Genomic DNA, 13,822 nt, shown 5'->3' on the forward strand with positions numbered 1-13,822 from the left:
AACAGCCACTTCTCAAAAGAAGACATACATGCGGCCAAGAAGCTGATGAAAAAAACCTCAGTGCACTTAGCATTAGTGAAATGCAAATCAAAATCACAGTGAGATACCATCTCACACCAGTCTTAATGGCTGTTCTTAAAAAGTCAAAAAATAACAGATGCTGGCAACTCTGCAGAAAAAAGAAAACATTTATACACCATTGGTGGGAGTGTAAATTAGTTCAACCATTGTGGAAAGCAGTATGGTGATTCCTCAAAGAGCTAAAAGCAGAACTACCATTCAACCCAGCAATTATATTACTGAGTATAAACCCAGAAGAATATAAATCATTCTTTTTTCTTTTGAGATGGATTTTTGCTCTTGTTGCCCAGGCTGGAGGGCAATGGCATAATCTTGGCTCACTGCAACCTCAGCCTCCTGGGTTCAAGCATTCCTCCTGCCTCAGCCTCCTGAGTAGCTAGGATTATAGTCGCCTACTACAATGGCTCATTTTTGTTGAAATATAAAACATTCTGCTATACAGACACATGCATATGAATATTCATTGCATCACTATTCACAATAGCAAAGACATGGAATCAACCTAAATGCCCATCAGTGACAGACTGGATAAAGGAAATGTGGTACATATACACCATGGAATACCATGCAGCCATAAAAAATGAGATTATATCTTTTGCAGGAATATGGATGGAGCTGGAGGCTATTATCTGTAGAAAACTAACATAGGAACAGAAAACCAAATACTGTATATTCTCACTTATAAGTGGAAGTTAAATAATGAGAACTCATGAACACAAAGAACAACAGACTCTGGGATCTAATTGATGGTGGAGGGTGAGAGGACGGAGAAGAGCAGCAAAGTTAACTATTGAGTGCTGGGCTTAATACCTGGGTGATGAAATAATCTGTACAATACACTCTTGTGTCACAAGTTCACCTACGTAACAAACCTTCACATGTACACCCAAACCTAAAATAAATGTGTGTGTGTGTGTGTGGTTTTTTTTTTTTTTTAAGTTTCAGTTGTCTGAAATGTGCTTGATATGTTTCTGTTTGGCGCATGAGGTAGACACCAATGGTGGTGATGGTATGTGTGAATTTGGTGTGTGTGTACTGAGGAAGATGTGTTAAGGTTAAGTTTCTGGAAGGGACCCAAGACTGGACCTTGGGCCGGGCGTGGTGGCTCACGCCTATAATCCCAGCACTTTGGGAGGCCAAGGTAAGCAGATCACGAGGTCAAGAGATTAAGATCATCCTGGTCAACATGGTGAAACCCCGTCTCTACTAAAAATACAAAAAATTATCTGGGTATGGTGGCACACGCCTGTAGTCCCAGCTACTTGGGAGGCTGAGGCAGGAGAACTGCTTGAACCCAGGAGGTGGAGGTTGCGGTGAGCCGAGATCACGCCATTGCACTCCAGCCTGGGTAACAAGAGCGAAACTCCATCTCAAAAAAAAAAAAAGACTGGACCTTGTTGTGCAAGGGCAAGTTCTTATATTCATCAGTTCATGTACATGTGGGTCACAGTAAGATATAACCATGATGGACGGATACCAAGAAATTTCTCAAACTATATTCTGAAGAAAACATGATCCCAGAGAAAGGTTGAGAGTTTAATAGTTTCTATCACCAAATAACTTTGAGAACTACTGCAAATTTAATCCCCCTTTTAAAGATGCAAAGGCATATATAAATTTCTTAGCACACCAGTTTACATCCTTGAAGAGAGATGTTTCTTCCCTTCCCTCTCACATATTTTGAAAGCACTAGTTTATGGAGATTATATATAGAGTGTCCATTGTTCAGGCTAGGAAGGGTGAACATAATATCTGCAAGTAATAGAATATGATCAAAGGCTCCTGGGCAGATGAGAAACATGCACCAAGTGGTATTTCAGAAAAAAATTAATCTAGTGAGATTTGGAATATGGAACAAGAAAGAAAAAGAGTGTAACCAGGAAATGATTCTGAAAACCTTCTCTGCCTTCATTCTAGTTTGGCTTACGAAACTGTTGGGAGTTGTGTTTGCTTTGCAAAACTTTTCTTTTCAGCTATGAACTACTTTCTTTAAATAAAGTATTATCTCAAACCCTAATAAAAAAATAGATGAAAGAAAACTTATCTGGTTAATGGAGAAGAAGAAGAAGGGCTCCAAATAAGAGCAAGAAAACTGGTCTGTAATATACAGATCCTGGGAAAGAAGCAAGGACTAAGAAAGCTTTAACTTCGCCAGGGACGTATGAAATAATTTTCAAGCTGCATAATGCTGAATGGTCTATTAACCATAAATGATATGGTTTGGCTCTGTGTCCCCACCCAAATCTCATCTTATAGCTCCCATAATTCCCACGTATTGTGGGAGGGATTAAGTGGGAGATGATTAAATCATGGAAGTGGGTCTTTCCCATGCCGTTCTCACGATAGTGAACAAGTCTCATGAGATCTGATGGTTTTAAAAATGTGAGTTTCTCTGCACAAGCTCTCTTGTTGCCTGCTGCCATCTGCGTAAGACATGACTTGCTCTTCCTTGCCTTCTGCCATGATTGTAAGGCTTCCCCAGCCATGTGGAACTGTGAGTCCAATTAACCCTCCTTCTTTTGTGAATTGCCCAGTCCTGGGCATTTCTCTATTGGCAGCATGAAAATGGACTAATACAGGACACATGAAGTAATTTTCATGTTGCATAACACTGAATTGTCTATAAATCACAGAGACATAGTAATCTAAAGTTACTGAAACAGGATGTTACGGAGCTGAAAGGAAACCTAGGTTTTGGTACCCAGTAGAGCTAACCAAAAGCAATATGGCATGTGACCTTTGTGTATGTCAGTCTCACTTCTAAATTTACCAGAAAAACAGAGGGGAAAGAGACAAGTAGCCAGTACTTAAGAAGTATTTTCTTTGACCCAGCATTGTGAAAATGACAAAACTTGCCTGGTGACAGCCCTCCAAGACAGCTAATGTGACTCACTCTCTTAGTGCCATGCCCGACAATCTTTACTACTTCCCTCTCATTCACCACAGTGGTATACTGAACCGGTTATTATATTTTGAACCACATTACTCTCTCTAGGATGAAATCTCTATTCTTCACAGATTAAAATGGACCACGATCCATTCTAGATTTCAATTAGTTCTTACTGCCCACTCTGGAGCCTCTTATTGTTTATGATATTTAAAAAGTTTACATTATTAATAATCAAGAAAATGCAAATTTAAACAACAATGGGATAAAATTTCACGCCCAAGAAATTTGCAACAATTTTAGAGACTGGCAATATCAAACGTTGGAGAGGATAGGGAACATGGTGATCTTAAAATGGAGTGGTTAGAGTGGGTAGGAGTATAAATTGATTCAATCACTTTGGAAAACAGTTTGGTATTTCACAATACAGTTAAATATATCCATATAATTTGACCTAACAATTATTTTCTGTGTGTGTTTAAATTATCACATTGTGTGTGGAACAAGTAAACACTATTATTAAGTGAATGATGAATTGTTAATGAATTATAGATAAATATGTATCTCATGAGATATTGGAATGTTTTAAAGTTATGGCTACTGTATTGGAAAATATGTTTTCTTCTGCTTTTTTGTATTATGGTGATTAAGTTAAACGCCTTTTTAACCTTTTTTTAGAACTTTTTACTTCAATAGTTTTGGGGGGTACGCATGGTTTTTCGCTACATGCATAAATTCTTTAGCGGTAATTACTGAGATTTTTATGTACCCGTCACCCAAACAGTATACACGTGTACACTGCACCAAAAAGGCAGTTTTACATTCCTCACATTCTTCCCAGTCTTAACCCTCATATCCGCAAAGTCCATAATATCATTCTTATCCCTCTGCATCCTCATAGCTTAGTTCTAACTTTTAAGTGAGAACATACTATACTTGACTTGCCATTCCTCAGTTACTTCACTTAGAATAATGGCCTCCAGCTCCATCCAAGTTGCCTCAAAGACATTTTTTTGTTTAACCAAAGACATCAAGCCACAATGTATCAAATCATGTCATGTGATATTCAATACAACAAAATTCAAGAACACAAAAGAATCTCAATAGCCTCTTGACATTCCTTGATGAGATTTGACCAGCATTTTGAGTCTCTTTAAATCACAGCAAAATATATTCATCAGAGAGCCTCTTATTTTTTCACTTAACCTCCGCATTTAACAACAAAGAAATACAAACATCATCAAAAGCTAGATCACTTACCATAAATGCCTGTTGAGATGCAGGGAAATGCCTGTGAATAAACCACAAAAATAACAATAAATATTAAAGAAACAACTCTACTCATCATCTATCTCAACATCTATTGTGCTTGATAATGTGATGCCCTCTACTTACATACTCAGAGCTATGAGTTGGAGTAAGGGACAATGGAAATGGAAACATTTGATTAACTTGTAACTGTTCCCTATCAACAGTTACATCAGCTCACAAGAACCAACTGTGAAGTTTTCAGGAATCTTAAATAAATGACATAAAACACAGATACCCAATAGTTGGAACTCATCCCTTTTTAATTACTTGGCACATTTGACGGTTACCTATGTATGTCTGTCATATTTGTATGGTGAAATACTATACAAGCCTCTCTTCCCAGCTTCATGGTACGTGATGTCACATCAGTGGCTTATAATCTGAAAACATCAACTAACATTCATGACCCATATCACAGGACAGTTAATAACACCAACTGCTATGGATACACATTTTAGGTAAAATTCAACAAAAGCATTCCGTGAAAATCAATGAACTATTTTGAATGTATAATAAAGAATATTACAGATATTATACGTAAGTTATGTACTACACATTTTTTATGTCAGTAACATGTAAAATAAGCTTATATAACACATACTCCTCTCTTGAGAGTCAGTCTTTAAACATTTACCAGCACACTACTGCTTATACCATATTTTGCTTAGCAGTGTTTACAGAATTTGTTTGAAAAAAAAAAAAAAAAAAAACAAATCGACAAATGTAAATATGTAATTTACATGAAATTAGGCTTTCTAGCTGTAGAAAGTGGTCTGGGTGTGGCAGCTTTCCCTGCCAATGGATTTCTGTATAAATTCAACCAAGTTGTTTTACTCTTTCTGGTCTGTATTTTTCAACTGTAAAATCAAGATGATAATGCCCACCATACAGAAATGTGCTGTGGGCTGTTGGTGGGAATGTAAAGCATCAAAACTTCTACAGAAAACAGTACGAAAATTTCTCAAAGAACTAGAAATAGAACTACCATTCCATCTAACAATCTCACTGCTCAGTATCTGCTCAAAGGAAAAAAAATATTTTTTTAAAAAACCTGTATTCCTACATTTCTTCACAGCACTATTGACAATAGTAACACTATGGAGTCAACCTAAGTTGGAGTCAACCTAAGTCCATCCATGGAGAATTGAATAAAGAAAAGATGGTAGGTGGAATACTACTCGGCCATAAAAAAGAAGAGTGGAATAATGCACTGAAGACTCAGAAAGGTAAAAAGGGTCAAGGGAAGAGAAATTACCTAAAGGGTACAGTGTACACTGTTAGAGTGATTGTCACATTAAAAGCCTAGACTCCACCATTAACAATATATTCATGTAACAAAATTGCACTTTTACCCCCTAAATCTATGAAAACTGAAAAAAAAAGTGTGCTGTAGGAATTAATGATCGATTTTTGTTTAAGTTACTGGCACTACGTTAGAATCTAAAAACTGCTGCTGCTATGGACCATAATAGCCAACATTATTATTGAGGTCAATAATAATAAAATAGCTAAGTCCTTCTTGTTTTTAATCTTTTGGTTAAATGTGTATTGCATTTTATTTCTGTTAACACTATTACCTAGTCTATGTTTGTTCATTTCCTTTGCATGATGACCTGTTAAAAAGGTTATGTGATTATAACCTGTTAAAAATTTATGTGATTTTGTTTCAGAGAGAGTAGAAATTGGCTTTGTTAAACTCAACTATATGTCTGTAAAATGATATCTGCTTTTCTCTGCTCCTGTGGAAGCATTTACTATTAATAGTAAATTCTACTGTTCATAATGAGAAGGTAGAACAGTTTCTGGAACATAGTAGATGCTCTTTTTAAATTAAATTTATGAGTCAATACTTGATTCCAAGGGTTCTTAAGGTGCCAGTAACATCTGAAGAATGTTCTTGAATGACTTAATCTTTCAATGATACAGATAATGAAGCAACAGCATAACACAAATTCTGAAAGTGTTATAGTCTCTTTACAGGCATTCATCAAGACTACCAACAGGCGTTACTCTCCATACAGAAATCAACTGCAAGCTTACTGTAAGATATTTGTTACTATTGGGAAGGACTCAGAGTTCAGGAATAGCCTACTAAAAATATAAATTGGAGAGGATTCAGGGTCATCCCTGTATTTATGCGATGCCATTCATGTTCCAATATACCTTTTAAGTGGGATAAAAGTGAGTTTACAGCTTGAGCCCCAGGAATTCCATGGGAGCAAAGTGCACATGTGAGCATCATGTATCTCACATTTGGAGAGAAAAAAAATGTTTGAGAACTGCTGCATGGAGTCATCAAAGCATAGGAAAGGCAAGATTTTACCTCTACCTTCTTAGAGTTCTTCAGTTGTGGCTGATAATTAAATTGACACAAGACATATCAACAGGACAAAAAAAATAGAAATTTAATTCAAGTTTTATGTGGCATTGGAGGCTTTATAAGAAAATGAAGACTCGGCCAGGCGTGGTGGCTCATGCCTGTAATCCCAGCACTTTGGGAGGCCAAGGCGGGTGGATCACGAGGTCGACAGATCTAGACCATCCTGGTCAACATGGTGAAACTCCGTCTCTACTAAAAATACAAAAAATTAGCTGGGCGTGGTGGCGTGTGCCTGTAATCCCAGCTACTCAGGAGGCTGAGGCAGGAGAATTGCCTGAACCCAGGAGGCGGAGGTTGCAGTGAGCCGAGATCGTGCCATTGCACTCCAGCCTGGGTAACAAGAGCAAAACTCCATCTGAAAAAAAAAAAAAAGAAAATGAAGACTCAAAGATGCAGTTAGAGTTGAAAACTTAGATACAGAGACTAAACTGGACAAAGAGTAGTAGATTATGAAGACGTAACAAGGTAAAGGGCTTGGGAAGGGTAGCTAATTGGGTAAGGTGACAAGAAAGATGAGAGTTAGTTTAACAAGGTGTATTTGTACAGATTTCCATCAGCCTCAATTTCCTGTCCTTGATGATAAGAATGACACTTTCTAGTACAGGGAGGATATATTTCACGTGGAAATTGTATCTCCTGCTTTTAAAAAGGACTACGAGAGTGTTCTTCTCATACCTGCTCTTTTTTAAGTGCCTTTGACTCAAAATAGTCAATGTGCCAGAGGGGCATATTTTGGGGTTGTGTGTTCTGAACTCTTTCAAAGGGAAAGCCAGAAGATAGAAAAATGTTTTCAACAAGATGGCCCACTTTAAATCCCACCTTGGTGTCCTTCCAAATCATAATGTGGGGCAATTTACTGAACCACTACTCTGAGCACTGTTTTTTCTTTAGTAAGTGGAAACTCTGAGTCCTGCCTCAAAGGGTTTGTAGGAGGAGTTAGAGAAATAAAGAACATGAGCATTGTGTTTGAGAAGCAGTAATACCTTGATTAATGATGACTCCTGGTAGGGATGCTATGATGCCCACCAGGTTCTGTTTCAAAGAGGAACGTATTGCTCCAGAGCAGAGCTTCCCAACCTGAGCACTACTGATATTTTGGACCAGCTAATTATTTGTTCTTGGAGGCTATGTGAATTGCGGGAAGTCTAGTAGCACCCCGGATGCTACCAGCTAGATGTCAGTAGCATCCCTCTAGTTGTGCTAATCAGAAATATTTCCAGACATTGTCAAATGTCCCCTGGTTGAAAATCACTGACCTGGAGTCTATGAACTAGAACCCAGTAGACAGCCTTCAACCACCATCCTTTTCAAGGACTGCCTCAACTATAAAAAGCCACCTCACCCAGAATCATGCCCCTGCCCAGGACAGTTCGCACCAATAACTGATCAGTGAAGTGGTACAAGGTCTGGCCATCTTGGCTCATCAGCACAATACTAAAGGGTTCGTCTAGCTTCAGAGCTCCTCACGGAGTCCATAGGGTCCATCACTGGGCCTACATCCAGCTCACCTTCTCCCTCAGCCCACTCCTGCTTCCTCTCTCTCTCTTCCCCAGGTATTGATTTAAGGGCACTCCTTAATAAACATCTGGCATCCTAAACTCTGTCTTCGAGTCTGTTTCCTGGGAACTGATCTGAGCTAACTCCCATTCACTTCCCTCTTAGATCCAGTTATGTGAATCCTTCTCCCATCAGATCTAACAGAAGAACATACTGCACAGTTAATGACAAGTTTCATTTGCCTTAGCTCTCAGCTCTATCTCAGAATCAATCATGCAACTTAGTAATTGAGTCTGAATGTACCAACTGCCTTGTCTGTTTTAACAAGGACAAATAGTTTCATCTGGAAATGCCATCGTTGCCTTGAATGTGAAAGCAAACGGTAGTGCAATGGAGGATGACTTTGGTAATATTATTGCATTAATTCAAACAAAAAGGCAATGATAAAGCAGAGATGGAAATCCAGTATCATGGAAAAAAATTCATTTTACGTGAAATAACTTTGCATAGAATTCATCTAAACTAAGCTCACTCCATTAATCATTTTTTATTGCTTGAGAGAAAGAGACAGAGAGAGAGAGAGAGATGGAGAAAGAGCAAGTGAGCAAGCAAACTAAGGACTTCTGCAGCAGAGCTTGTGTTCTTTGCCATAACAAACTTCTGATGGGGACACCAGAAGTGAGTAGCATGAGATTTCTTTATTTCAAAGCTGAATTTAACATAACCACCTTCCATGTACATAGTCTCCCACAGAGGAATGATAGATTGTACCAAAACCCAGGTCAGGTGTATCTGCACGTAAGTCAGCAACCGCCTCTAGAATGTGGAAAATGACATTAGCAACCCAATTTGTGAGGCTCCAGATTCTCCTTCCAGCAAACTTCAGAATCAGTAAGTCTCCATGCTAATCAGGCCTGAGCATCCAGCCGTCAGAAATTCTTGGGAGGTTAGAGAAAAAATCATTTGAGGCTGGGGCAGACAAATTGCTTTAGAGCAGGAGTTAGAGACCAGCCTGGGCAACATGGCAAAATACTGCCTCTACTTAAAATACAGTTAGCCAGATATGGTGGCACACACCTGTAGTCCCAGCTACTCAGGAGGCTGAGGTGGCAGAATCACCTGAGCCTGGGACATTGAGGCTGCAGTGAGTCATGATTGCACCACTGCACTCCAGCCTGGGCTACAGGAGTAAGATCCTGTCTTAAAAAAAAATCATTTGACTTAGAGTGAAGAGAATTTTTTCTTATGTGAAATTACAGATTGGGCCCCAAGTGAGAAATGCTTTCATAGCCCACTATGCTTAGCCCCACTCTTTCCTTTACATGTTAGTTATCAGCACAGTGAGTTGTGCTATCATGCCTTTAACTGGGATGCAGCATTTTTCAAACCATGGTATGCCTAACTCTAGAAGTATGAAAGATATTTTGAGGTAATAAACAGATGGGCAATACCCATTTAAATGTGATAGTTACATTTTTCCCAAGTCTTCATCCCTCCTTCTATACATACCTTTCTCATACAATTTTGCAGTTCCTCTGCAATAGACTAGATGTTTGGGTCCCCTACAAGATTCACGTGGCGAAACTCAAGTCCTACTGTTACGGTGCTTGGAGGTGCAGCCGTTGGGAAGTGATTAGGTCATAAGGGTAGAGGCCTCATGAGTGGGATTAGTGTCACTAGAGGACATTAGAGGCCAGAGAGCTACCTAGCTCTTCTTTCTACCATATGAGAATACAAGGATAAATTGGCTGCCTGAAACCTGGAAAAGGGTTCTTACTATCACCTGGCTATGCTGGCAGCCTGATCTTAGATTCCCAGCCTCCAGAACTGTGAGAAATACGTTCGTTGTTTAAATCAGTCTATAATGATTTGTTGTGCATCCTGAACCTAGTAAGAAACCCCATGAGGGGAGTGCTATGAATGTGATGTTTGTGTCCATCCCCTAAATCCCTACGCTGAAACCTAATTCTCGATATAATGGCATTAGGGGGTAAAGCCTTTGAAAGGTAACTAGGGGATAAGGGTGGCGCCCCTCCCTCATTAATGACATCAGTGCCCTTATAAGAAGAGACATGAGGGAGTCGATCTCTTTCTCCACCATATGAAGGCACAGAGAGAAGACAGCAGTCTGCACACCAGGAACAGAGCTCTTGACAGGCACCAAAGCTGCTGGCACCTTGATCTTGGACTTCCCAGCCTCCAGAACCGTGAGAAGTAAATGCCGTTTAAGCTGCTCAGACTTAATGGTATTTGTTACAGCAGCCAGAGCTGACTAAGACAGAGGGGATATATTTTTCTTCATCCCATTGATGATAGACGAGCATATGACTTGATTTGGCCAATGGGATAATAATGGACATGACATTTAGGTTTAAACTTTTGCACTCCTGTCTTCGGAGGAGAACCATGAGAAGACTGTATCATGAGAACATGCCTCTAACAGCTACTGGTCCAGGGAGGCTGAGAGACAAGTGGAGTAGATGTAGTAAGCCCAGGCTTAGATCAGCTATGCCCAAACCAACCCACAGCCATGTGAGCAAGAAATGCTGACTATTGCATATTACTGAGTTCTTGAGTGCCTGGTTATACATCATTACTGTAGCAATGGTAATATATAAATAGCTAAAACTATAAGTTATAATCTATTAAAACAAGTAATGCTTATTTTTCATTTATGATAAGGGTAGTTTCCTTTGAAAATAAAATTGCTTAAAGAGTCCATTAGACTATTAGGTAAACCAGAAGATGGAATGTAAATGATCAAAATTAGGAAAATACTGATGCAGGAAATAAATATTTGACATGGAAAGCATGAGTACAGGTCACTCACTAGCTAGAGGTCTGGGAGTCAACAGTATATGCCCTCAGCAGCTCTGTATCCCCATCTATAAATGAGCAGAGCTGGGCTAGATTATGCGATGCTGTGAAACAGCCTCTTATCCATCTCTATAGCTCAAGATAAAGGTGATAGAGAGACAGGCAATTTTATGGTATCCTGAATGCCTCACAGTGTTTGGACATGGGAGGCAGTAGCATTGCGGTGATAATAGTTGTCATTTCTTGAATTACTGAAATGTGCTGAGCACTGGACTCAGAGGTCTATGTGCATTATCGGATTCCTTCTCATTAACAAGCCTGTGATAAAAAACAAAACAAAACAAAACAAAACAAAACAAAACAAAAACAGATTGCCCACTTTCTATAAACAAGGAGAAGAGAAAAGCTAAGAAGGAAAACTTGTCCAAGGTCACAGAAAAAAATACTAAAGGATTTATCTCGTATAAAGAGTAGTTGATTCTATTTTTTAACTACACAAATAGCACATGAATACAAGGCTCAAACAAGACAGGTACAGGCAGATCACAGGGAGAACAGTTCTCTTACAGCCACAAGTTTCCCTCCTCTGATTCATCCTCCTTGAGGCCATCACTGCTAAGAGGAGAGTGAGAATCCTTCCACTGCATTCGTTTACATTTTAAACGGTAAATAATGGCATGTCCTCTTCCTCATCTCAATCCTGTAATCACCTCCCATCATCCTTTAATAAAATTCAAAGTCACGACCATGACCTCCAATCCTCTCCTTAGCCCCTCCCTTCCACTTTCCCCCTGCTCTTGGGTTCCAGCCACACTGGCCTCCTTTCTTCATATGCACAAAGCATGATTCTGCTCCAGGACCTTTGGCCTTGCCGTCATCTCTGTCTTGCATGCTCCATCTCCCAGATACTCCCTGGTTTTCTCCCTTGTTCCTTTTAGATGTTTGATCAAATGTCACCTCCTCAAAGAGGTCTTCCTAGCCTCCGGCTAAATTACTTTCTATTGCTTAGCCTGCTTTGTATCTCTTTACAACTCCCGTCAGCACCTGACACACAGTTTTCTTGTTGACCATCTCCTCAACTTCAATTCCCTCCTTCCTGAGATGCAAACTCCTAAGAAGACCTTTGCTTTGTTTATTGCTCTATCACCAGCACTTAGAATGGTGTCTGGAACTCAATAAATATCTGTTGAGTGGATAAATGAATACATGATTAAGTTATAAGATCTATTCAAGCACAGCCTTATTTTTCTTCTACACAAATTGGAGCTTACATTGGGTTTTATAACCCGGAACTAGCCATTTTTCATGTCGTAGGTCTTAGGAGATCATTCAATGTCACTGTCTATTGATCTATCTCACATGTTTCTAATAGCACATTGTAGTCTATAACATGATTATACTATATTTAACTACTGCCACATTGATGAATACGTAGGCTGTGTGTGCATTTTGCTGTAACACGTAACCTGGCAACCCATATTCTTTTTGTTTTGTTTTGTTTTTGAGACAGGGTCTCACTCTGTCAACCAGGTTGGAGTGCAGTGGCACAATTATGGCTCACTGCAGCCTCAACCTCCCTGGACTCAGGTGATCCTCTCACCTCAGCCTCCTGGATAGATGTGAATACAGGTACATGCCACCATGCCTGGTTAATTTTTATATGTTTTGTAGAAACAAGGTCTCACTATGCTGGCCAGGCTGGTCTCTAACTTCTGGGTTCAAGCAATCTGCCTGCCTCGGCCTCCCAAAGTGCTGGGACGACAGGCATGAGCCACGGCACCCTTGGGTTTTTTTTATGAGACAGGATGGCACTCTATTGCCCAGGCTGAAATGCAGTAGCACTACTACAGCTCACTTCAGCCTCAGACTGAAACTACTAACCCTTTCCCACCTCAGCCTTTCGAGAAGCTGGGACTGTACGCCCACACCACTATGCCTGGTTAATTTAAGTTTTTGGAGAGATGAGGGTCTCACTACGCTACCTACACTAAGTCTCCAACTCCTAGCCTCAAGTAATCCTCCTGCCTGAACCTGCCAAAGCACTAGGATTCCAGGCAAGAACCACCATATCTGGCCTTACAATAAATATTCTAGATGTTTCTACTTAATATATTCTGGTAGGATCTATTCCTAAAAATAAAATTAACCCACTTAATCATTAGGTTAAAGAAAAAGCACATTTTAATTTTTGAAAATGTTAGAAATTGCTCCTCTTAAAGTTTTTTTTTCAATGTAAAATCTCTTTCACAGTGAAGAATAGTCACTTTTCCCCCATTGCATGGGTAAGTATAGTACAAGGATGCCATCTCCTTCAAAAACTGCATTCCAAAGTGCAAACACTGTTACAATGCCCATCCCACCCACAAGGCTAACTGACCCAAAGGCCAGGGTTATTTGTAGGAGACTGTGAATGAGATCACATAGAAATGGCCAGTGAAGTGTTTGGAGTGCAGCGTGCGAGCTCACCGAGGCACTATAATTATAAGCAATAACTTGGTTTCTTTTTGTTTTCTTCATTATACCTTGGAAATAGCTGTTGTAAAGTCATTTATTGCCAGCTGCTTTCATGTTTATGACTATTCGACTCCATGCAGTATAAAACAAACTATTACATGGCCGTGAATAGTAGCAGTCCTCTTTTCAACTTTTTATTTTCTGGGAAGACAGCTGGATTAGTTTCACCATGAATTTATTAGGATGCAAAACGTTGGAACCAGCAAATGGAAGAACTTGATTTTTGCCTGAGCTTGGTTGTGTGACTTCTATGAATGTCCTACTGTAAATTATACATATGTGGAAAGGAAAGCAGGTCTCCATCAACCTGCTGAACCCAAGAGAATGTGCATTCT

The 13,822-nt window shown here is 39.5% G+C and overlaps 1 protein-coding gene across 1 annotated transcript in view; it reads right to left on the minus strand.

Moving 5' to 3' along the window:
* MACROD2 (mono-ADP ribosylhydrolase 2) overlaps positions 1-13,822 on the minus strand; it is a 2,026,697-nt gene that overhangs the window by 622,342 nt on the left and 1,390,533 nt on the right. The window contains exon 7 of the mRNA XM_039479347.2: positions 4,229-4,259. Within this exon, the coding sequence (XP_039335281.2) occupies positions 4,229-4,259 (31 nt within the window). The remainder of the gene's footprint in view (positions 1-4,228; positions 4,260-13,822) is intronic.

The sequence above is a fragment of the Saimiri boliviensis genome, chromosome 9 (assembly GCF_048565385.1).
Source record: "Saimiri boliviensis isolate mSaiBol1 chromosome 9, mSaiBol1.pri, whole genome shotgun sequence".
Taxonomy (NCBI): domain Eukaryota; kingdom Metazoa; phylum Chordata; class Mammalia; order Primates; family Cebidae; genus Saimiri; species Saimiri boliviensis.